The sequence below is a fragment of the Buteo buteo genome, chromosome 2, assembly GCF_964188355.1.
Source record: "Buteo buteo chromosome 2, bButBut1.hap1.1, whole genome shotgun sequence".
Classification (NCBI taxonomy): Eukaryota; Metazoa; Chordata; class Aves; order Accipitriformes; family Accipitridae; genus Buteo; species Buteo buteo.
The window spans coordinates 17,315,355-17,339,854 of NC_134172.1; the positions used below are offsets into that span (position 1 = coordinate 17,315,355).

Here is a 24,500-nt window from a genome sequence, read left to right on the forward strand (position 1 = left end):
AATTAGTTCAGGTTTCAGACACTGAATGACATGTCATGTGCCCAGGCTAATCAACTCTGCATCTCAGCAGGACTAATTAGCTTTGGCACAGCTCTGCTCTGATACGGTTATGCAGCTTCCAGCTCTGGAGCTAGCTCAGTGCCAGAGAGAGACTCTGCTCTGTGCTGTCCTACGTAGGGCAGACATTCCTGACACTTCTGCAACATAGACTAACAGCCCTGCGTGAAGCTGATTTAACTCTTTTTCAAATAGAAACATTGGCTTTCATGTACATCTCTGAGCAGAGTATTTGAATCTAAGAAGCCTATCACAAAAACCTCCAAATTTGCTTTGCCGGCCTCCACAGTGGAAAAATTATCTTTTCTACTCTTCTAACATAATAATATTATAAAGTTTCCCTAGAGATGCTTAAGATACAAAATTTTTCTGAAATGCAGAGCTTGGTTTTGTCTTCTCCAAAGGAGACAAAAGCTATGAAAAAGACTGACAAACATGCCTTCATACACATCAGGAGAGGTTTTTTGTTTGGCTTGCTTTGTTCATTTCTTAAACTGCAGGGCTAGTGAACAGCATGCAAAAGGAATAGACAAAAGTCACACCAGTAGGAGGAAATGAACTGAAAACTTAAAATGCACATGCAAATTCCATAGAGCATGGACAACAAAGTCATTCATTAAACAAATCGGAAAGCAGAGCAAAGACTACTACACTAGCTCAAAGATTCCAAAGAAAGATTACGAAAATAGTTACCAGTTTACTCTTTTTCCATTGCATCTATCAGAATTAGAAATTTAGAGGAGATGAGAAAAAGGATTTCAGCTTTAATTACAAGATATTTACATTTACAATTATGTATTTTGGTAACGTAAGCTCTAGTTATCTATTTCAATACCTTTCTTCTGTTTCTTCCTAGAAAAACTGTAACTGCATCTCAAAACATCTCAACACTCCAAATGAACAGTTCACTATAGAAAGTCTTTTTGAAAATACACTCCCACTGAACTTGGTTCAGAGTCAACTCTGGTTTCTTTTCCTAGGTTCAGAAAGAGATGACAAAACATGCTTCCTCTGTGTTTACTTGCTTGAAGAGCAAGTCTGTTCTGTAGAAGTCTGAGAAACTAATGTGACTGTCACTTCTTTCCCATCTGTTTCAGCCCATTTCTATTGACCACCTTCCTGGGCCCCAAAGAAGTTAGTGACATAATCATTAAAAACGCCAGGCTGTGACAGTGGTTGTCACGTGGGAAATGAATGGAAAGAGAACTATGTAAGGTCTGAAAATCTTGCTAAAATAAATTTGACAAATATTTACTATTACTTCATGCCTAAGTAGGCATAAAGTACAATTTTATATCTGTACAGCTTTGCACCAATATCGTCAGAGGAATCCTGCCTTCTCACTATTCTATTATTATAACATGGAAAATGTATAATCATGAATGAAGCATATAGAAAGAGATGGGTAGGAACTTTCTAACACTCATATTGATCCAAATCCCTAGAAATATGACATGCATAGGAGTTGTGCTTCACTGTTAAAGTGATTTCTTTTAAAGCTATAATAAGGGACTGATGTTTCTGCTATTGTGAACATCAGCTCTGAAAGACCACTGCTGGGTCATCTTATGCTCAAACTTCGCTAAAAAGGCATTCCTTTGCAGTTCCGATTATAAGAAGGATTCGAGAACAGGAAGCCCAATTCCACTGCACATATTAAATAATTTCATTTTGACTTCTGAATTTCAGAATTATTCTGCTTTTAGGGGAAAAAAAACCCCAAACAAACCCCCCAAAATCAATGCCCCCTCCCAGAGGAAAATGGCAGGCTATGTCCTGACTAATAATGGAAATATATAGTGCTTTCAGGAAAAAGTCTAAAAGTTGCACGACAAAGCTCCACAGTTCCCTGAAAATACATCTAAAGCATGATATGTATCACAGTTTTTACCCCTTTGGTCATAAATTTACTTTTAGAAGACGTGTAATATTCTACTGGAAAAGACAGACACTGTGAAAGGTACAGCATGCACTAATCAGGAAGAAGATATACTCTTGAATTACTTAAAAAACACACCAATGAAGGTGAACATTTTAGAGGATGTTGTTCCTCAATGTCCGAAGACTGCTTCCTGACAAGCTTTTTTTCTGCGAATAAGTCATGACCCCATTGTGTAGCTCAGAGCAAAGAAAAGGCCAGCTTTTATGGCATCTTACACTGAAGCTATTTTTTCCAATAAAAAGAAACAAATGAAAAAGAGTGAAGATTGCACCTACCTGCTCAACTTCTCCAAGAGTGACTGGCTGAGTCTGGTAACGAGCATTCATCCTCCTGTGCCTAATATCTCCTCGACTCCTTGTGGAGATGGCCCTAGATACTGGTTGAGACAGTTTGTTAAACAAAGCCATCTTTTCTGCCAAACTTAAGGTGGAAGAATCTGGTTCATCAGACTGATCTTGCCCCATGGCCTCTTTGGCTGCTCTTATCTCCTCTTTAGCTAAAATTTTTTGGTGTGCTGATGCCTGCAAGCTGAAGAAACAGAACTGGAAATGAGTTTTGAAGAAGCCGTTATGAAGTTTTAAAGTCTTAACCTCATAGAAGCAGAACTGCACATGAAGCACAATAGCCAATGTAATATAGCAGCCTAAGTGGTTGTGCAGTGGTTCAACATTGGCATGATGAATTCTAATTCAACAGCTGAAGATTTAAAAAAAAGTTAAATTTTCATTCACAAATTCATTTGATTAGGACACAACAATTTTTCAAAAGGCGAACACAAAACTGAAGAGAGACTTTTCAGACCAATCTCTTTATACAGAATACAGAACTATGGAGAGGCATTTAAGATGCCTGCTGTAGAACAAACACAGGTTCTACAGTTCAATTTAGATAAAATTCAATTTTATTAGAAATAATTTGTGGACCATGTAAGATAAAAACATTTAAAAGTTAGTGCTGCTTTTAGATTAGCATAAATTGTATTGTCTTTTATAATTTGAAGTGGAACAGAATTCAGACTATCTTTTGTTTTATCTGGGGTAACTCAATAACAAAAAATAGTTTTGAAATATACCTTCATTAATTTTGAAGGTTGTTTGACCAATGCTGAAGGCAGACACATTCATTCTTAAAAGCTGTAACTGCATTTGTCTCTGTAATAATATATTTTATTCACCTCTACAGTAAAATATTTTATTTACCTGCAGCGACAGTTATGTAATTAGTAGTGTTCTTTCTTCCCCCCACCCTCCCCTCCCACCCCAGCGTGGTCTCTGCTAAAATTCTCTCATTCAGAACGGGCAAACAGTATTCTGCAACTTTACCTATAGGTGGTGCAATTTCTTATCTTTCCTTTAATTTTGCAAGCTAAAAAAACAACCACGTTATGTAGAGACAGACAAAAGAGGATGTGTACTGCTTGTGAAATCAAGCACCCAGTTTGGTATTTTCATCTCAAGGTGACATTACCGTATAAAAAAAAAGTACAAGAGCAAAGAAGGTTCTACTAGGTTTGCTTTACATGCAAATTCACTTCTTTCACAAAGAAGAATATGCTTCTAGCACAGGTAAGTGTGGTTAGAAAGGTCCTGAAAACAGATGCTTGACAAGAAAAAAGCTGCATTGATTTATCATGCAAACATAAATGAAGTTGACGAATGTTTTAAATATTCTTGAAACAAGTATTGACTTGACACATTGAAAAGGCATTCAAGACTTTAAAGATGCATCTGCTATTGAGGAATCTTGTGCTCCATGTAACATGCATGTTTATCCCCCCCAGTACCTGATAGGTTGTACAGTGCTCTTAACTACAGTGGGACTAGGTACTCTTGTCACTACTGTGTGGGTATTCACAGAACGTGAAGCAGGGGTAGATTCACTTTAAAGAATTGCCAAGGAGGGAAAATTCACAGGGAGAGAGAAGAAAAAAGCATTAAGAAAAGCAATACATTAAGCGTTAACTACAGAAAAGACCAAAACCAAACCAAACCAAAACAGAAAAAAACCAAATTGCAATGGCTTTTAATTAACTGAGTTATCTTCTGCGACCTTTGCAAAATAACTTCAAATACTTTGAAAAGAACTAAAAGCATAGAAGAGCAAACAGGTTGTCTCTTGAAGTTACTCATTACCCATAACATAAGCTATCTTTTAGTAGATCATTAAGTTAACGTCCATTCACCTTTGTTTAATTTTCCCCAAAAATGGCTTTCCTTTTTTCAGGAAAATTTCATGATGTATGACCAGAGTGCAAGAAATGCATTTCCAAAAAATACATTTGAGGTTTCAGAGTGTAAAAGGTTTTCCCCAATACAAATACATTCCATAAGAAACTGTGCAGATTTCCCTCAGCACAGAGTATCTTTTTCATTTGAGTTACAAACCAATGCTATGATTAATCACGTTTACCTAATCTACAGGTTCATAAGCTTTCTGCCAAATTACAGTTCATAAAAGTTATGCTTTACTAGTCCCTCTACTTCTAAAAAGGAATTTCAGTGTAGTTCCCCTGTGGTTCTCAAGGAAGTTGGCCTTTAACAATATATGTTTTCCTTGCTACAAAGTTGTAAACACCACATATATGGAACTTATTCCCAGATTTAAAAGCAGGAACCAAAGTTAGAGCCAACGTATGTACAAGACTTACGTAGCTGCAATGACCACTTCCTCACTGGTAATTGGTTGTGTGTGCGATCTATCCTGCAAACGCCGCAGTCTTCTCTCTACTGCTGAACTTCTTGTAGGTGGTTTAGAAACATTTTTCATTTCAAATGATTTTTCCATTTCCTAAGAGGACATATGTCATAATCAAAACCATGAAAGAAAAATTCTAAAACAGTACTTTCTTTCTAGCTTTCTTGCATGCAAATTAGTAAATTTACCAAATGCCCATCTCTGAATTAGAAGCAGGATGTAATTGCACAGTAGGCATCACAGAGTTAAAACTAACTACACATCTCTCTAAATGATGTTCTTAAAGAAGGCTGTAAAGCAACAAGCCTACTGTGTAGATAGGTGAGATCTAAATAAAAAAAAAAAAGAAATTACGTAGCTTAGACTTGGTTAACTGCATTACACTTCATTCTAATGCGCTTTGGCTTCTTCAGCATCTTGTATATGAAATGTTTAACTCAGCCTTCTATTAAGAAAATGTAATACTTACTCTAAAAAGCAGCCTCTTTGCAGCTACACTTAGTTTGGCTCGGTCATCCAATTTTTCTTCGTCTACACAAAAAAATAAAAGGAGGCTTAATGTAATGAATCAAGCTCATATTAAGTGCAAGGGTTTTTTTGACTAAATGATTTCTGAACTCCTCAAAAATTATGTTTTACTAAGCCGAGAAGCACCACCAGCAAATAACTGCAAATCCCTTTTAACAAAAGACTTACTGTAAACCAGATTTTGTAAACTTTACTTGTATTTACATGTATTGCATCAGAGGAATATTCTTGACAGGATTTGAGAACAAAAGACTTGTCTTCAGGACAGTTCACTTGCTATCAAGTTATCCAAAAAACCTTTTACGAATAATCAAATTTATTATATTAGCCTATGATAGCACATGGACTAAGAAAATAATTAGACCCAAAGACTGTCTTAAAGGTCAATATTCATCCTGCTGTATAGAACATCTATTTTGTACTAGTTGACCATATGAGATGGTCTCTCTTGGAAGCTGGTCATTCTGATTACCACCTTGTGTCTCCATTTTTCAGAGGCTCTACTGGTATCCTTAGTACCTGAAATCAGCATCCTCCAGATCCAAGAGCCAACATCTCAAAGCTGCAGAGAATATCAGCTTTCAAATAGCACAAGGCATTAAATCTAAATTTAGCTACTCATGAGATTACCCACTTAATTTGTGCCAGACTTGCTGAGAGTGACAAGAGGGAAAGAGAAGCAAGATGGCAGACTGAATGATATAATTTAATAACCAGCATCTTGCAACTTCCTTAGCTAGAAAACACATTACCAATATCAGTTTCACCCTATAGTAAAGGCTTTTTTAGTTATTAGTCCTAGACCACTGATTAAAATGTGTATTTTTTTCTTCCACCAACTAGCTTATTTATTGTCTAAATTGGAAAAAACCCTAACCGATGTTGAAAAGTGTCAAGCCATTCCCTCCCTTGCCTCCCATACAAAGTTCAGTACCCATAGACAGACTTTTGGACTTAAATGAATTTGAAATCAAGTCTGTAGTAGACATGGCCCAAGAAAAAGTGATACTTCAGACTTATTATAGGTAATGATAATTATTTTCAAGTGGACTTTGTTTGCATTATCAAATAGTTCTCCAGTTAAAACATAACACATTTGCTCCCATTTTTTCCTTAGAAAATAGCATAGTAACATACCTTCAGCAGTTGGTATTTCCGCACTCAAAACTGATCTAGTGAAAAATTATCAAACAGAAAGAAGTTAGTTGGAAACAATATCTCAAAAGTTAAATTCAAACTCCATCTGAAGTAGCAGGACCTCAAAAGTCTTAAGAGTGGGAAAACTATCTATTTTTCAAGTTTCAACAGTTTCCACTTTGACATCCTTTAATAAAGCAGAAAGGCAAGCAATTGCAGCCAAACTTAAATACAGTAAAGGAAAATGTTTTCCAGTTCATCTTGCAGAAGATAAAAGTCTAAGATTTGCTGCCAGCTCTTTTAACAAAACATGTAGATTTGGCTGTTTACAAAAAAAGTAAAAGATAAAGCAGAGTAAATGGAAAGGAAACTCTTTATATATAAACAAAAGTATTTATCATTAGACAGAACCATACAGCTATAGTACTTTATGATGATTCACTGTTCACCATTTTACGGGGGGTGGGATTTGCAATGAATTGGTTTTGTCGGCGGCATTTTGGTTTTTATTTTATAAGAAGCTATAACAAATACTTCATTGTTTTTAAAGAGAAACAATAACCTTGCAAAATATTTATGCTAATAATGAACAAAGTCTCTTCACAAGCTTGTTCATGTCTACCTGCACCAGAATGCTACACAGAGCTACGTACATGCCTACCTATCTGTCTCCTTTCGTTCTGCTGACGTTATAGGTTGAGTTTTAAATCTCTCGGAAGTCTTTCTATTTTCACCAGGAGAAAAATAGCGCCTTGGCCTTCGTGGCCCTCTTTCACGGTCACCATTGGCAGACAAAGTGCTACTTGCCGTTGACATCTCAAACCGAGACTCACTTTTAAACCACATGATAGAAAGCGCATAGAAAAGAAAATAGAAGAGAGAAGTAAAGCATAGATGTAAGCATCTCAACAATTCACTAGAGATCACTCTGCATGCTCCTCCGGTAACATGCGCAGACGTACACATTCCAGCTACCCCACATCACAACTTGCACTAGCAAGCAGAAGCACAAAAGCAGGATTCAAACCATCTCAGCCTCCAGTACACGCTGGTGAGAGCTAAGCTGTGTGCTTTAAGTGCCGAACACAACTGCTGTTGAGTGTGTGTAATTTTTGCCAAGGACGTGCAAGTTTCACACGAAAATACGTCTGAAATGTCACCTACAGTTCCGTTTTCTTGTTGGCATTAGCAGTCTCCAGAAAGACATTACGGAGCTGGGCAACAGAGACTTTTGTGTCAACCATGCCAATCTCACCGTTTGGTGCATTTGCTTCCATGCTCTCCTTACTTTTAGAAGCTTCTAGCTTAGGAGTCACAGTATAGTCAGACATTGAGCGAGTCAGGACTTTATGCTTTGCTGTCGACACCTTCCAAATGGGAGCTTTTGCCTTGGCAGGCTGAGATACAGACCCGCTCTGTATGTACATAACAGCTTCACTCCTTTCTGTGTTCTCAGGGGTCTTAAGTTGCTGCTTAGAAGCCTGCCTCTTATTGCACTCCAGCTCTCTCTGAACTTCTGAGTTAAGTTTCAGCTTGCTTGCGAAAGAGGAACTCCCCACAGGGGTATCCAATTCTCCTCCTCCAAAGAGGCCGTCATGGTTCTTCCCTTGCTTGCGAATCTCAGATGGCAAAATTGGTCTTCTGCCTTTGGAAGCCTGTTCACCCTCCAGGGAATCTTCATCGGGCTTTGCTCCATAACCAAGCACCTCTTTCTTTTCACTCTCTGATGCAGCGGCTCCTGACGATTTTATTAAGAGGCTGACATTGTCTGGTAGGAGGAGGCTGCCAACAGAGATGTTTGCTGGTTCTTCTGTTGCCATCAGCTGAGCTGTGTGAGCAATGCCAGCAGGCTGAATATAGCCATGTATTGGTTGGCGGACTGAACTGACAGGCTGATTTATAACCCTATCAAAGGCAGACGTTTCTGTCTGAAGAGACATGTAGTGGGCTGGCACTGGATGTGATTTTCTCTGAGATACTGTGTCTGTGACAAGTTCAGGGCTTCCACGAGCACTTTCCTCTTTCACCAGTTTCTCTCTAACTTTTACTCTTTAAGAAAGAAAAAGGATTAAAGCTGTGAACAGCAATACCCAATCTAGGAGGGAACACAGACGCTGGGTACAGACAGCAACGTCGTAATAAAATAAAAAGCAATCAATACATAAAAGAAAGCAATCTTATGATGCAACCCCTTCCTCCCCCCTGAATCTTAGTAGTAACATTGCTCAGAAATATACAAATGATTCACAGGCCCTAGAACGTGCATGACTCCTGAGAAGGTAACTGAGCAAGCTCTGAAAATGTACAGCATGTTCCCATGAGGTCACAACTGTGTTTGTCAAACAGCACATACCCATAGTCTCAAACAAACAAGATGATCAAAACTACTTTTCATATTATCAAACTGTTGGGTTCAGTCTGAAATTGCATATTCCATTGGCAATCATGTATGTAGTCAGATTTTTGAAGATGTCTAAACACTGAGCAGCTTACATGGTATCAAGATGCTGTTGCATTGGGGAAAGAGATGAAAAAACATGTTGTTATTCCCCACTTAGCCCTTCAGATGTTTTGCCAGAGATTTTTTTATTTGTGCTTTTGTGTATCATATAAGATATCTACAATGTTACATGTAGTGTAACTTGTTTCAGTAAGTGAGAAAAAATATTGAAAGTACAAGCCTTAAAGCCCAAAGTGAAACTATGGCATGGCTGTTGCTCTTCAGAGGGCTTGCAGGGGAGAAAAGGATTTAAAAAAAAAAAAACCACAACAAAAAACCCAAACCAAAACCCAAAACCCAACCCCAACCAAAACAGGCATTTTTTTATAAAATGTTTCATTACATTCTAACATGCAAAATTTACAGGAATGTTCCCCACAAGTTACCTTACTTCAGTGTATTTTCTAGAAACACCTCTAGACTTGTGTAACATCCATGCAAAACTGAGTTGTATTCTACCTTCAGACACTGAATGCAACTGCACTAATGGAAGGCAAGCACGTGCAGCCAGAGGCAGCCTTTGCTCTATGACTACAACTGCAGGCAAGCTATCCAGCAGTTTTACAGCCACACCAAGTGTTTGGACAGCTTACAGGGCAAGTGTTTGTAAATATCACATACACAGTATTAAAAATGAAAGCCCTGTATTTTCTCCCCTCCCAGCTGGGTATAAAAATATTGATTTTAATTCTGAGAAAGGAGAGAAACTCAAGTACAATAGGATACTAGCTCTTTATTTGAAAGTAACCCAGCTCAAAGTATGTCCAATTCCAGACTTGTTACCAACAGACTTTTTGGAGTTTACATTATTAAAAAAAAGCAAGGTTTAGGAAAAAAAGGCAAATGAGTATCTGAGAGAATCATTCGGGTTATCCAGAGTTATCTGAAACACCAACCTTTCTAATATTTTGGTATTTCTTATCTCTGAGGATTGGTGCACTTATCAGGGAAACGTCTCAAAGTTACTTAAGCACAGAAAGCGTGTTCAGTCTGAAAAAGTGATTCTTTAAACTACATGTACCAAGCATTCTGCAGAACATCCACACTGATGTTAGTACTGGGTTATAAGAATTACTTTAATCAGGTACATGGAAAAGAGTCTTCCTGCAATGCTTCTCGTGGTAGGCTAACTGTACATTACCAAACTGGGAGAAAGCAGCTGCTTATAGCTCTGATCAAGATCTTGCTTTACTTTTCAATATAAATTTTTTACTTCCTTTGTACAATCTCCTTTGGAATTCAAACAATTAAACTGTAGGCAATGCTAAGATGGATTGGTGTGTGGTATAAAAATCTGCTGGTTTTGCAGAGTACAAAGAGGGATAAAATAAGAAGTTATAAAAATTAGTGGAAGCCAGAATGATAGTAGCTGTGGAAGAAGCTAGGGGCATTTGTCCTTTGTCATCTAAATACCAGTTGGTCATAAGTTACAATAAAAGCAGATGCTTCAGAAAAGTTTCAACAGCTCTTAATCTGCAAGAAACAACACTTTAATTTTTCCTTTAACAGCAGCAAGTTAGAAAGGTAAAGTGTTAAATGAAGACAGAGTAAAGGGAAAGATAGGGGAGGTTTGTAGTCTGATTGTTAGTCACACAGCTACGTTTTATGATACCTGGAGGGCCAGCTGATAAGTGAAGGTGTGTCCCCTTCTGAATCTTTCTGAAGAAACCATTCAGGTTTTGCTTTCCCTGCACTACTACAGAAAACAGAACTTCAGGTAATTTCTTGAGATCTCAACACATGCTCCCATTGTTTCTCCCAATCTTCCCTCCCCACTGTTTTTTTTGTTTTCCAATTACTCAATTACATAGGACTGTTTATGAAAATAAAAGCACAGCACATTAATCAAATTGAAAGGTGATAAACTGTGAAACAAACTATCATATTAATTCCACAAACACCTAAAACCAGTGTTCTGAATGTTAAATATTCTGCAAATGTAACTTTACCAAGTGTACATTGTCCAGAATTTGAGAAGTGAAAGCAACTACACAATCTTATTTTTGCCATTTGCCACTGCAGGTCAGTTTGAAGAGTTTATGTAAGGACACCTGGAAAAGTTGCTAAAACCATCCCTTTAATTTGTGATTTAAAGTGGTAAAGACCGCTGGGTCCAAAATGAAGTCGTAATATGAATTTAATGAAGTTGTAAATTCAGATGGCTACATCATACTTCCTAAGAAATTCTCAGGAGCATCTGGAACCCCTCTCTCCTCTTGTAGCCCTCTATCACAAAAGCTTCAGAAATGCAAACCCAGTTAGCTCACAGTGCTGTGTCACTGGGTGACAGAGGAAATGAAAAGCTTAGAAAACAAAGTATCCCTCAGTTTGATCTTGTCTTGACTTTATTCTGCTTCCATTTTGGAGTTGAAAGCGTAAAAAGAAATAAGAGCACTGCAAACTTTTAAAAGCCTGCAAGAAAGGGGGTTTGCAGACTACTAACACACAGTTTCTCAAATACTTTCCTAAAGCCCACCTTCATCTACAGATCACATCAAATACTTTTAACCTTGCAAGCACAGACTGCCAGGCCACACTAATGTTTACAGCCAAACTTCCTGGAGGTGACAAGTGGCCAGGCTGCTTTCAGTTACATATAGCTACATATGAAAAAACTCCTCGCATTGCAGTAGAGCTATTTGGGATGAAAATCCCAAATTAAGCTCTGGGTCATCTACTTCAATTTTTCTTATCTGGTCTTTTAATAGATATAGTTGAAAAAGGTCAAATCAACTACTGTTCTTAAGATAACAGTGCATTTACTGCAAATAAGTTTAAATTTGAGAACTCACCTACAGTTGTCACCTTACCCAAATCAAGCTTAGAACAGAGTCAAACACCGACTGTTGAAACATCTTTTGTTTTTCCAAATGTTTTTAAATTCCTAAAGGAACTGACCAAACAGGAGGTAAAAACCTTTCACAGGAGCTGATCCAGTAGCTGGAATTGCTCTGAAGCAAGCAAACTTCCTTCTCGTCTCTTAACGTGCACTTTGGCACATTTTTATAGTAGGCATGGCCCAAGGAACAATTATTTGTTCTTGATCATTCATCCTTTGAAGAGAGCAGTCAGAAGAACACAAGCCATGTTTTGAATTTAGAGTTAATCAGCCACTTCAGCAGCCAAATGTAGACAATGTCAAATGATACCTTCTCAGCACTTTGTTGTCTTCTCAGTGATGGATAATAGGATTAATTATTAAATCTTCTTAGGATTGAAGGCACAAAGCTTTCGTATGTATTCCAAAGCAAGCTGCATTTGTTTTCCAATTTGAACTCAGCAAATTTAAATTTAACAAAAACAATTTTGCAACCTATATAATGTGGAACTGACTTCAAAATGGCAGCCACCTGGAAAGTTGGTGTTAGCCCTTATTTTGCTTGTGCAGTTGGCCTTATAGGAGATTACCACACCATAACTTTAAACAGACTGCATGGAAATAGGCAATGACTTCCTGACCACTCAAACAGGGAAAAGAGTTTGAGAGTTTATCCTTAAATCTCTAAATATGACACCAGTGAGTATGCACTGGCACTGGAACTTGTCAGGGGTATTAAAATGAAGAACGGGCTCTTGGCAGCTTGGCCTTTAAAAAAACACCTACTGCCTACACACATATCCAAACAAGAGACCAAATCCCAAGTTTAAACTCTTGGCTGTTGTAAGAGCTGCACCGCATCTTGGCAGGTGCAGATGATTTTCTTCAAAAGATAAGACAGACAGTAACTGTGGGAAACCTGTTTTACACAAATACTGATGCAAACCTCCTCCAGGAAGAATCTGAAATCAGTGATAATGCAGTCAGTAATTTGTATTAAGTTATGACTTATTCCTGCTGCTTTTGCCGCAGTCTCTCATTTGTTAGTATGGCACTACTGCAGAGCAGAGAAGTAAAAACAACTATACCACAAATGGGATGGAGCTTAAACTCTGGAACTGTCCTAAACATCAGAACACACCTGAAAATGGATCTTACCATTTCATTATCTGGAAATGGAGAACAACTAAGTCTCAAAAAAAGCAAAACTTTGCAGAAGGGGCCTGTGTCTACTGCTTGCCAAACACAGCAGATCCCTTAGTGTTTCACACAGCATTAGATCTCATAGGGACATATAAATTAACAAATGAAAAAGTATGCTCCCATTAAAAACACTGTTTCCTTAATTACTTCTCTTCTGTCCAACTTCTGCAGCATCTTTTATTATTAAAAAATAGGTAATGCCAGAACAGGCAACTTTAAAAAGAAACAGCTGGAGTTTGTGAATGATTTGATAATGCCTTCAGCCTGCTCAGTCTGAACTTGTAACTGGTTTATAGACCTGCATTAGAGGAAACACACTTGTTAGCTAAAGAAAAGCAAGCTTTATAAGGAGACCAGATTTCTCCACATTAAAGGCTAATCTGTGAATGAGCAGATTCAGGTGTCTCTCAATAGCCAGCATGCTGTTTCACCAGGGCAACTGCCATCCCACCAATGCAGTGTGCAGCACAGCTTCTCCTGAGTTGGAAGAGGTAACAACCTAGAAGGCATTTCATTGTTCAGTATTTCATTGGTTTCCTCTCACAGAAACAGGGACTAGGATTGCTTTATGAGAGTAAAGAAAATAAACCCCCTTTTCACACTGCAGTAGACACATTCTTGGCTATAAAGTTTGATGGGCTATTCTCTTTGCTTTAAGGCTGAAAACTTTGTCCCTTCCTTCACCTTATAGAACACAGAAAACAACCTGCCAAAGGTCCGTTACCCCAATATTCCTTCCTATCGGTAATCGGATTAGTCAAGAGATTTACTTCAAATTGACTATTTGAACATAAGGGATAATATTTTGTAGTATCAGTTGAGACTGCTTCAGAAACAAGTCTTTTGGAGCCTGGAATAACATAGTCAGTTCAAGGAGTTTCAGTACAACTCTGGTCTCAGTTGTATGGATGACCCTGCGATGACTATTTTCGTTACTGTAGTAGCAGAATGGTAAGCTTAAAACATAAACTAAATATAAGATAGTACTTCCTAAGTATGTTGACTTACTTTCCCTCTGATTGCTTTTTTGAAATTACAATATTCCTTTAAAATTTTGGCTTAACTGGGAGAGTCCAATGATAGCTCATATAGTCATGTATCCATGCAAAAGAAGGTACACAGAATTAGGAGTCACCTGAATAATGAAAAGCTATGAAAAAAAAAAATATTAAGAGACTACTACCAGTGTGTCCTATGCAAAAAAGTGAAACAAAAAAGAAGGCTAAGTACATCTGAGCAGTTTACAGGCACTGTAAATAGATGACTTAATCAATCCACCAGGTGGTTAACCTTTGACGTGGAAGATTGCTTCCTCATTCAAACTTTAAGGTATCCTTATGAGAATTAATAAGAAAGGCCACCACAAATAAGAATCAAGTTTTGTGATTTTGATGGGAAGGATAAAGAAGTCTGGTCAAGGTAGGTTGTTTCTGAACCTACTGCAAAAAATGCTAAAACGTATAAATTGTTCAGTTTATACCAGTTCATTTCAGTTTTTTAGAAAGAGTCAGCACTGCTCAGCATGATGTGGATGTGTTTACAATTAAGTTCTCATTACAATTTACATCATTTTTAGCTGCCAAATTTTAATTTAAGTTTTTACAGTTACTATTTTCCATCTATCCACCTACCTAGAAATTAAAGAGTCACATTTAGAGAAAATCATCCTTTTAAAAAATACTTAAGTCACATGTTGTTTTCAGTTATGATAACACTTTGACAGTCTGTTTTTGCACTACAGTGTGAAAGTACAATGTGAAATTAGTGAAAACTATTTTTTATTTCCTTCTGGAAGAATCTGGTTACCTTGTTACTGGAATAGAATTGTCAGATCTGAAGTAATTCAGCATACAATGAGGGAGGCTAGCTTTTCCAAATTCAGCATGGAATTTTAACTCTCCCCTATGCCCCTTCACACACATAACCCGATATTACCTGAAAGATGAACTATCACAGTTCAAAAGGGTTTTTACATTTTCATGGCAGAAAAACCAAATCAACTATTATTTCAACTGATCCAAGACACTTTTCAGCTTTTAACTCTGAGACCTGTTTTGTTTTGGCAGAAGCCATCATGAAGCTACTCAAATCTTCACTGAGAAACAATCTTTACTTGGAAACCCCCACCCAAACAATTACAGGATATGGAGGAAAAAAGTCAAAGGCTTGCTCTAACAGGTTATGAAAAAACACAAACCTGAGAAGGTTTAGAACCATAACTGCTTCAATTTCTAGTTTGTGTAAATATCTTAATCATCAGTTATTCCACTCCTCTGCCAAAAGGGCCTAATTTTAGCATAAATTCTATAAATATAAAGTGAAACCAAGGACATATCTAATCATAGAAATAGACAGCCACTTCCTTGTATCAGAAACACACTGTGATTCAATAAACCCAGTCAATCCAGTCTGAGACATCCAAACCCACTAAATACATTCTTCAAGGGTAATAAATACATTCTCATAAATACTGTAGACATTGCTGAAGAAAGTCATTAAGATAAAGTAATCTACTGTATAAACAAACAAATAAAAATCATGCTTACTTTTGTCTGATGTTACTGTGCAAGGGCTGGTCATTCTGCAAATGGATTGGTGAGGCTGCCCGCTTTGGTGAAGAAAGGGACTCTCTCGGGATTTGCTTTGGTGATATTGGCACTTCGTTACAGGAGGAAGATTCTCGTCCAGAAAGTGAGACAGAACTATCCAAGGTTGTTGAAGGGTCAGAAGCCTGTCTAATGGCACTGTCATCATCTGCTTTTCTATCACTCTTATCATTTGAGAGGTCTTCTTTATCTGGAACACCATCTTTTTCATGGCTGGAGTACTCTTTGGATTCAGAAATCACACTCTTTGACTCCTTCGTCTCAGTCCTGGACAAATACAGGGAGCCACTGTCCTTGTTTTCATCATTTTGCCTTTCACTTTTCACTCCCTTTCTTTCCATGCTGTCAGGATCTTTCCTTGCCCGTGTATATCTGGATGAGTAGTCAGAATCCAAATCAGAATCAAGAGATAATCCATACTTTTCTGCCAGCTGGCGCCGCCTCTCTGCCTTGTACCTAGCTATTCTTTCTGCTTTTGACTCTAGTTCCTGGACATCCATGCTTCCTGTACTATACAAGGGCTCTGTATTACTTCCTGTGATTTCTGCTCGGTATCTGGATGATCTGGGTTGTTTTTCTACAGAAGAATCTGAAGTTTCCTCCTCTTCATTTGATCTTCCTGTCAAAAGTACAACATATATGAGCAAGTCCATCCCAAAACTCCAAGTACCCTACCCACCATTCACACCGAGTGAACTAAAAGCTTCCCATTTTCTTACAAATCAAAGTGTACTAGTGACTGCACAGACACATTACATATTTGCAATTATGTCTCCAAAAGCACATACAAATGAATAAGAAATGTGTATTACTTATAATTCTTTAAGAGTCTCATATAAAATTATTGTTGTTTTAAAACAATATGGATAATCAACCTTTTTCAAATAAGACAACTAGAAAATTAAAAGGCAAGTTAAAAAACAATGCTGACCACAGCTCTTCTATAAAACTCCTCTCCATGTACTGCACAAATCACAGGGTAGTAAACATGAAGTATTTCAGCAATGCAAGATTGACTGATACATACTACTTACCTAAGTGGGGACTGTATGGATCAGTTGCACGCATATATCTTGGTGTATCTTCCTCTAGTAAACGGTGTGTGACTGAGCCTGGACAGTTTTGTAGAAGCATAGGTTGTGTATCATTTTCAATTCCCTCTAACCGTCTAGCTATTCTCTCTTTTCTGAAAAAGATGTGAAAAATGTGAAATCAGGCATCTTTGAAGATTTGAGGGGAGAGTTCTAAGAGGAGGTAACAAAACAAGCTGTGTGTTTTGTTTTACAGGCCAAAGACTTATTTTTATTTTTTTTTACCTTTTCATTTCCAAAAAATCTTGGTTGTTTGGTTCAAACAGTTTTCTTAATTCTGAAACTGAGACAACAAAAGATTATACAGTTTATAAACTACGAGGTTTCAGAAACTCACAGAAACTTGCTAAATGCTTTAGAATAAGAAGGAACAAAGTTAAGAAGTTTGAAATGCTTTTATTGGGGAACAAGCATTTTCCTCATTTTCCTAGTTTATTAAGCTTGCGTTATCAAAGGTGCATTAGGCATATAGGTGTAAACACCAAGGTGTCCTCCCCCTCCAGGTACTTCCAGGCTAAGCTAGAATCTGCTATGCCATCCTAGCAGTTTTCAAGATCTAGTATAAACTGGGCAAGTTGTATTTTGATTAGCTGAGGTCAAGCTTACACGCTACAGTAACCTGTTTCAAAACCAGGTAGTACGGAATTACTGCTTATCCTGCCTACACAAAGGTTGGGGACTGACTATGTTTAAAGAGAAACAGTGTCCCCTATTCCTTACTTTCCTCCACTCCACTATATTGAGCAAATCCCAAGAATTTCGCTGACTCATGATTGGAGTGAAAATTACCATGTACCCTCATTATATTCTAGTATGGTTATTCACTTTCTACTTTGCTAATTTCCCCTTGTAGTTTTAATTGGACATATTTTCTTTCTCTCCCCTTAAACTGTCTGGTGATTATGTGATAGTAGGCAGCTGTCACAGTTCACAAAATAGTAGTGAACCAAGAGGAGGCATGATAGATGAAGTAATCCCTTTATATATACACACACACACGTATGTGCAGTTACCAGTGATGTTTGCAAACCACACTGGAGCAGTGAGTGCTACATAAACAAGTGTGGTGTGACTTCTTACCACCAGGAAGAGAAACCATACAGGTTGTCAAAGGATGCAGTGGACTGGGAGAGGCGTGTGTGTGTGTGTGTCCCTAGCACCGCCTGCCCCCCCGCCCCCCCCTCATTGCCTTGGCAAAGATATACTGCTAAAAGCTATGTGCGCCTATTCTGATGCAATGCAACTCTGGGGTTCTGATCCTGTTGACCGAGGGATCAAAAGTTAAAGCAAGCTAAAGTCTACAGCCTGCTAAATCAGCCCTAGATTGCCATCAGAAATGCCTGATGAGTCAGGAGTGTCTAATAGACACTGTTCCATACCGCTGCAGAAGTAAATCTATCAGCTTTTTTCCCTACCAGCCCTCATCGCTCTAGATGCTTAGAAGATAAACATTACTGAAACATCACCCTTTTAAAAGTCAGATGCACATTCTCTCCCTTTCCTCTACTGCAAGAGCTTACATGCATAGCTAAGTTAGGGGTTCAGCTTAGCTGACACTATCCAGGAAGTTTACTGTAGTCAGTATCAGTGCTTATACTTCATAGATACAGACAGAGACTATTGATGTTGGCTGTCATATCAACCTTACATGCTGAAAAGCCACTAGGACTCCAGGTAAAATGTCTTGGATCAGCAAAAATGAATGTATTCTGAGCATGGCTACAAGAGAAGCAAATGAATAAGGTATGAAAAGAGCATCTGAGGCTACAGAGGAGTGCCTACTGAGAGTGTGCAATTAACAGGGGAAACAAATCAACTGGGCCACTCTCCAAAACAACTCATTTAGTCTACATTTTTTACAGAAAGCAGACTCAAGCTATCTGCTTCAATTTCTCAAGCCAGGTTAGCTCAGATTGTGATCACACTATGAAAAAAATCTAATATGTACACATTTGATGCAACTAACAGTGCAGAGTAGCTAAGTATGCAGCTACTTAACAGTGCTAACCCAAGAGACACCTCTTCCATGCCTAGTTTCCGCATCTGTGGCAAAGCAGATTGAAGCCTATGCTGTTGACCAGGTTGACAGTACAAGATAGCCACCGAAAGTCAGCAAGCTCCAGGCACAGCTCTCTGGAGATGGATGGGAACTGGACTTGGGCAATGGAAAATTTGCATCCTGAACCAACACCAAAGCAATGATGAGCCCTTACATTGTGTTTTCCTAGACTTTTCTCTCAATGCATGAGCAGTTCCTGCTGCTGCCCTGCCTACTCAAGCTGTGCTAGCAGTGGAACTGTATTAAACAGAGAACTTATCCATATGAAACCAACCTTCATCTAATGTTCACACCAAAGGAAATGATTTCCCATAAATACTTTGCTCTCACCTCTGCCAAATCTACTGCTGTTTCAATTTGTTCCTCTGACTATTAGAGTTTTTCTGTTCCATCTGTTGGCTATACATACATAAAATGGTCAAAACAAACCCCATAATTGTTCTGCCACTTCAGACAGGTCAAAGGCCTCCACAGCTCACAGTTAAAACCACATTCCATCCAAATCCTCATCATTTTTCTTCCCTACTCACCGATTTATACAGTCCCAAAAACCATCATCGGAGAACAGGTCTTTTACACAGCTTTTGTAAAGCTCTAAAGCATAGCTTCATATACTAAAGTCTTTCTCCTTCCTGCCCGCCCCCCCCCCCAAAAAAAAAAAAGAAGAAGAAGAAACTTGACTATAAGTCATCCGCATACAAGAAATGTGGAACATCCAAAGAACTCCCAGCAACATTAGCTCAACACCCTCTTGCTATGTGTTAGCTGAAGTTCCAGAGATTCTACTACTGCTTTGCAGTCCTAAAAAGAACACTGGCCTCATGATGCATCTCTCCAACACCTTCCCAAACAAGATGGGACAAAAATAGCATGGGACTACTCTATGCTGCCTTACACTTTTTCCACACTTAAGATTCCAGACAGTAGTTTCAGCTAGGTTGGCCAACATCTGCAGAGCTTTTTTTGTGAAAGCAGTTTCAGCAATATTCTTCTTCTGGGGAGGTGGGGAAAAGATGCACAAAAAAGCAAAAAAAGAAGATAAAATGCAGGAAGTCATCTACTCTAGTGATTTCTTTTTGCTGAATAAAACATTTGACTTCAAAACATTAAAGCCAGTTGGAGAAATTTCACTCCCAAGGATACTGGTTGGCCCTTGCAGGCTTAGGTGATCAGGTTTCTCTTTTTTAGTTTGCAATTTGAATATGTTGGTGCCAACTTCCCATCTGTTCATGGGACGTTTTTCCACATGACCATCAGAAACTACATCATTTCAAAGACACCCATGACAGTGTTAAAGAATAACAACACTTCTACCTAAAACGTAGCACAAAGATCTGATTCAGCACACAAGAAAAGACTAAGAAGCCTAAAACAATTAATTTCATAGTAAAAGCTGCTTATCTAAGTTACTTCATGCCAACAGACTTTGTAAGCACTGTTGGTCAGTATATTTAAAGGCAACAGGAAGAACAGCCACATTCAGGAAACAGCTTTATTTTACGACGTTGGGCAAGATGCTATGGTAGGATACCCTCTAAGGTAGGCTGTCAAGAGGCATCTTAATTTGGTAACTGTAGACCTTCTGAGCAGAATTTACCTTATAATACGAGTATTTAGCAAAAGGAGTATTGTTCCATGTCTTGTCCCAGAATAAAAACGACAAAATACATTTGGAGTGCACCTTATGAAAATGTTTAACAAATTCCTTAAATTAAGGTGAATGATTTCTTACAGAATTCAGAAATCTTTCAAAAACATTTGTTACAGAATATAAATATGTTTTTGCTGAAAGCCCTCTTTGATAACTGCAGAGGGGATACATGTGGATAAAGTTGCAGGCATGTGACAGTGGTTTTATTTTTAAGATACAGAAGCTGTAAAAACTAAATCAAGCCTTCTAAAAGTCCCTAGTAGGAGTAAGTACATACATTTGTGAAGCCTGAATAGACATGGCTCAAAAGTTTACCTGCTAGAGGCTTAATTTCTCAAAGATGGTAAATAACCATTGCATCGCAGGTATACAATTTTTCATTTTGAGGAAAATTTAACACAATAGTGAAGCCTACCAGCCTCGTTCCTACCTCCTCCTCTCCTCACCTGGAAAGATGATGGTCTACAAACCAGGCTGGAGAAGCATTTTTCTACTGTTTATGCTAGCAGATGCATACTAACATGTTCAATGCTTAACTGCAGGCAGTAATGTGTGAGACTTCAGCTAGACTCTTTGAACCTCAGTTAGGTCTGTATCAGTTGAAAATTAAATATATTCCTCTGATTTTCCAACATGTACAAATCTGGATCAAAGTTAGGCCCTAGATTGGAAAAATAACCTGGATTTTCAGAAAGTGTTTGGCGCCAAGTATTCCCCTCAGAATATAACCATATAATACAATGACGTCTTTCTGAACATCTGCAATAATTACATCATAAAAGCAAGCACATCACTTAAATATCACTTAAATGTTATGCTGGAAGAAGGCCTCCTTTCTAAAGGAACTCTGCAACAAATGACATTAAAAGAGCAACCCAGTGCCTTTACATTGGGATTAGTGCACCTATTAGCCTTGTAGTTTGTCTGAAAAGGGTAAATACCATCAGAACACACATACAATTTTAATAGAAGTTCTGAGATCCACAACATCCCTGAGTGAAGGGAACATCTTTATGCCAGTTACACGTAATTCTTCAGTCACATGTCACCCTTTACTGGTCAAGAACTACTTCCAAGCAGATTGTGATTTCCTCTGAATAATTCAAGAGAATTAATTCTCGGCTATACCTCAACTGTGTCAAAAGGTAAAGATGGAACTGCTGTTTTCTTTGTAAGTTATTCAGGCTAAGACAGAAGTTTAAAAAAAAAATACAAAAATCCCCAAACCCATATGTAGTGCAGGTTCTTTAGCATGCAAGACTAAAATTCAGTGTGTAGTCAGTTGGTCGTGCAAGCACAGTGATTCTACCAATCACCAAAGGGGACTGGAAAGAGCTATGACTACAAGCCAAGTTAATACCCTTGAATTCAGTATTAATCTAACTGTACAAAGAAATCTCACTGAAGTTTTGAATTTCAGCTACTGCTTAACCTATTGAAAACTAGGTAAAAAAAGGTGAATTTTATGAAGCAGAGATGTAACAAAGCCTTGTAAAAGAGTATTGTGGTTCATACCCTGTTTTCATCCCCTACACATACTTAACAGGGAAAACTCATTTACAAAACACCTGTGTCTAAGTGATTTTAACTGTGCCTTGCACAGACTAAACTTCACAATTACCACTCGTGTTCATAATGTGTCTCCTGTACCTACCTTTTGGAAGTACTGCTAAGAGATTAGCATCAATATCCTTTGTGCTGTTTGCAAGTTCTTCTTTATCTTCAAATGAGAACTCCTTCTGAAAACTGAAAGCAACATCTGGTTTACAGAACTGTGCATGTTTCTGCTACAAATCAAATGAAGCCAAGATGTAACCAATTTACTGCAAGAGAGTCTAACAGAGATACCAAAGAAAGTATTTTCCACAAGAATGAAATAAGAAATAACCCCAAGAAACTCACAAAGCCAAACCTAACAATCTGAAACTTGTTTGGAACTGACTGTGACACATTTTTGCATTAAATTACTGACTGGAGACTGCCTTCAAAATGCTCTCCTAGCAATTACATTTGAAATAATCTATATCAAATGATTCTCCATAAATATTAAAACATACTTCATCAAATACAGTATTGTATGGTACACTCCACCTAGAAGTCTTCTGCATGACTGCCCTATTGTTGTTACTGCACTGATCTCTGGATCTTATATGGCTTATAATACACTAATATGAGCAGGAGACCATTTAGTTTCATACCTTGTCTTTTCAAAACAGCAAAAATGCCCATTTAGATGAAACAAAATATTTCTTTAAATATATTCCTTAAATATACAAATTTTAATTGTAAAATGTAGGTGTCACAATGGTCTAAAGTAGATAATGTCTACAGAGACATTTTGATGAAGTGTTCCTCCTTGTGGGTAAACAAAGTGACATTTTTCTCTCCAATTACTAAAAATAGAGAACTGCTGTAGTCTGCCGTTATGACTTCTAAACTATCCCAACCGGGCATAAGAAAACTTATACTAGTCCTAAAGCCTTTGGTAAACTATGTAGACAGGTGTAACAGATACAAATCCCCACAGTGATACCAGGCTCTTCATTTTGCCATGGTAGTGATGTGCCATATGATTTACTGTCATTCTGGTAAGACAAATTGCACAGCCTTAGTGTTGGAAAATCCTTCCTTAGGACAGTTTTTAAATGGCTTTTTAAAGAATTGAATACCCTTTCATCAAGGGTATTTGGTTAGAAAAGAAAAACTGGTAAAAAAAAAAAATTCTGTACTCACTATTTCAGAAGAACATTGCTCTTTGAAGAGTTTTAACATACAATGACTAATAACATTTTACATGAACTCCAAGAAGTATTTGCTTCTTTATGGTTTATAAATAATATTCCTTTGTAAGACATTGAGGAGAGAATAAAGCCCTTGAAATGACAGTAAAGAAACTGGGCTGTGTCACATTCAGGCACCATGCCACCTGCTGCAAATCGTCTCCAACAACTGCACTTAGAGAAATTATTCCAGGTACTGCCAAGAAAAGCAGTGTTAGCCACTACAGAAAATAGCAAATAGAAGATGAAAAGCTGCAATAAGCTGTCCATTACAGAAAACTGTGTATCTTTACAGAGTGACAACACTTTAATGGAACTAAAAAAACCCCAAATAAAATGAAAAAAATAGCACACAGCAGCCACAGGCAAATGGGTGCGTGTGTCATCTGAGACTGGGCAGAGACTCAGACAGTTAACCGCATGTTTCTATATGCCTAACCCCACATTGCCAACACTCGTGATTCTTATTAGCCTCACAATATGTTATTTTCTTAGACACAGCTTCTGGAGAACCCCTAGGTGGAGAGATTCCCAGTTTCCATTTGAAAGCAGTTTCTACTCCTCTTGGCTGAGGAAGAGTTTGAAAAATGCAATATTGGCCTAAGGCTACAAATCAAACCCCCAATTTATTTTGTCAAATCAATTTGATTACTTAAGATTTGCCTCAAAAGGGACCCAGCTCATTATTATTAAGGGACTTCTTAATACCTGGGCTTTATTTAGCAGCATCTCCAATTGCTTCCATAATGCTTGTGACAATGCAACACTTTAAGTTTCCATAAACATGGGACTTTCTGTACAGAAAAACATTCACTCATACAGCAAAATCCTTGTTTAAATTAACTGTGCACTAACATCCACAACTATGCCTCAGTCCCATATGAATTTCCAAGGGTAAAATCATACAGAATCAGGACTGGCACTAACCTGCTGGTTTTAAAAAGAATTATATTATTGGATTGCTTGCGGATCCTCAACAAACTTTTAAATACTGTAAACTAGTTAGGTTCACTCCTACCCCTTCCTCCAAACTCCAGGGAGTTCCAGAGACCCTCTAAACCCAGTCTAAATGTCTTTCACTGAATTTTCATCTCTTTGTTCTCATGCCAGTGTTGTTGGTTAGCTTACTTATTTTTCTTAACTGAAGTTTTCAACATCTACTCAGCTTCCTCGAGACAGTCTCTCAGTTTCATTGATTATCTGTAAAAATGTTCTCTACTTATTCCAGTTTTAAGTCATCTTTTTTGTATAAGGTGACCAGAATTGGACAGTCTTGATTCCAGACCTGGGTCTTAGCAGTGCCTTATAAAAATAGGAATTTTAATAGAGGAAGCATTATTATTTGACTAGCCAGATGAATGCCAGGATCCACAACACATTTGCCTTTTTATATCTACATCATACTGGTTGGTCAATCCTGCATGAGAAAGCCAT

The 24,500-nt window shown here is 37.8% G+C and overlaps 1 protein-coding gene across 21 annotated transcripts in view; it reads right to left on the reverse strand.

The window, feature by feature from the left end:
• The window catches only part of SVIL (supervillin), a 142,189-nt gene that overhangs the window by 39,892 nt on the left and 77,797 nt on the right, over window positions 1-24,500 (reverse strand). For 9 of the 21 annotated variants that reach the window (XM_075046657.1, XM_075046630.1, XM_075046610.1 and 6 more), the window contains 13 exons: window positions 21,941-22,032; window positions 16,802-16,859; window positions 16,520-16,671; window positions 15,426-16,104; window positions 10,471-10,554; window positions 7,523-8,407; window positions 7,020-7,190; window positions 6,359-6,393; window positions 5,163-5,224; window positions 4,647-4,786; window positions 3,783-3,878; window positions 2,275-2,527; window positions 751-774 (listed from right to left, as the gene is read on the reverse strand). In XM_075046657.1, the coding sequence (XP_074902758.1) occupies window positions 751-774; window positions 2,275-2,527; window positions 3,783-3,878; window positions 4,647-4,786; window positions 5,163-5,224; window positions 6,359-6,393; window positions 7,020-7,190; window positions 7,523-8,407; window positions 10,471-10,554; window positions 15,426-16,104; window positions 16,520-16,671; window positions 16,802-16,809 (2,589 nt within the window). In that variant the 5' untranslated portion in view covers window positions 16,810-16,859; window positions 21,941-22,032. The remainder of the gene's footprint in view (window positions 1-750; window positions 775-2,274; window positions 2,528-3,782; window positions 3,879-4,646; window positions 4,787-5,162; window positions 5,225-6,358; window positions 6,394-7,019; window positions 7,191-7,522; window positions 8,408-10,470; window positions 10,555-15,425; window positions 16,105-16,519; window positions 16,672-16,801; window positions 16,860-21,940; window positions 22,033-24,500) is intronic. The other 12 variants (XM_075046709.1, XM_075046700.1, XM_075046593.1 and 9 more) reach the window with 9 other exon arrangements.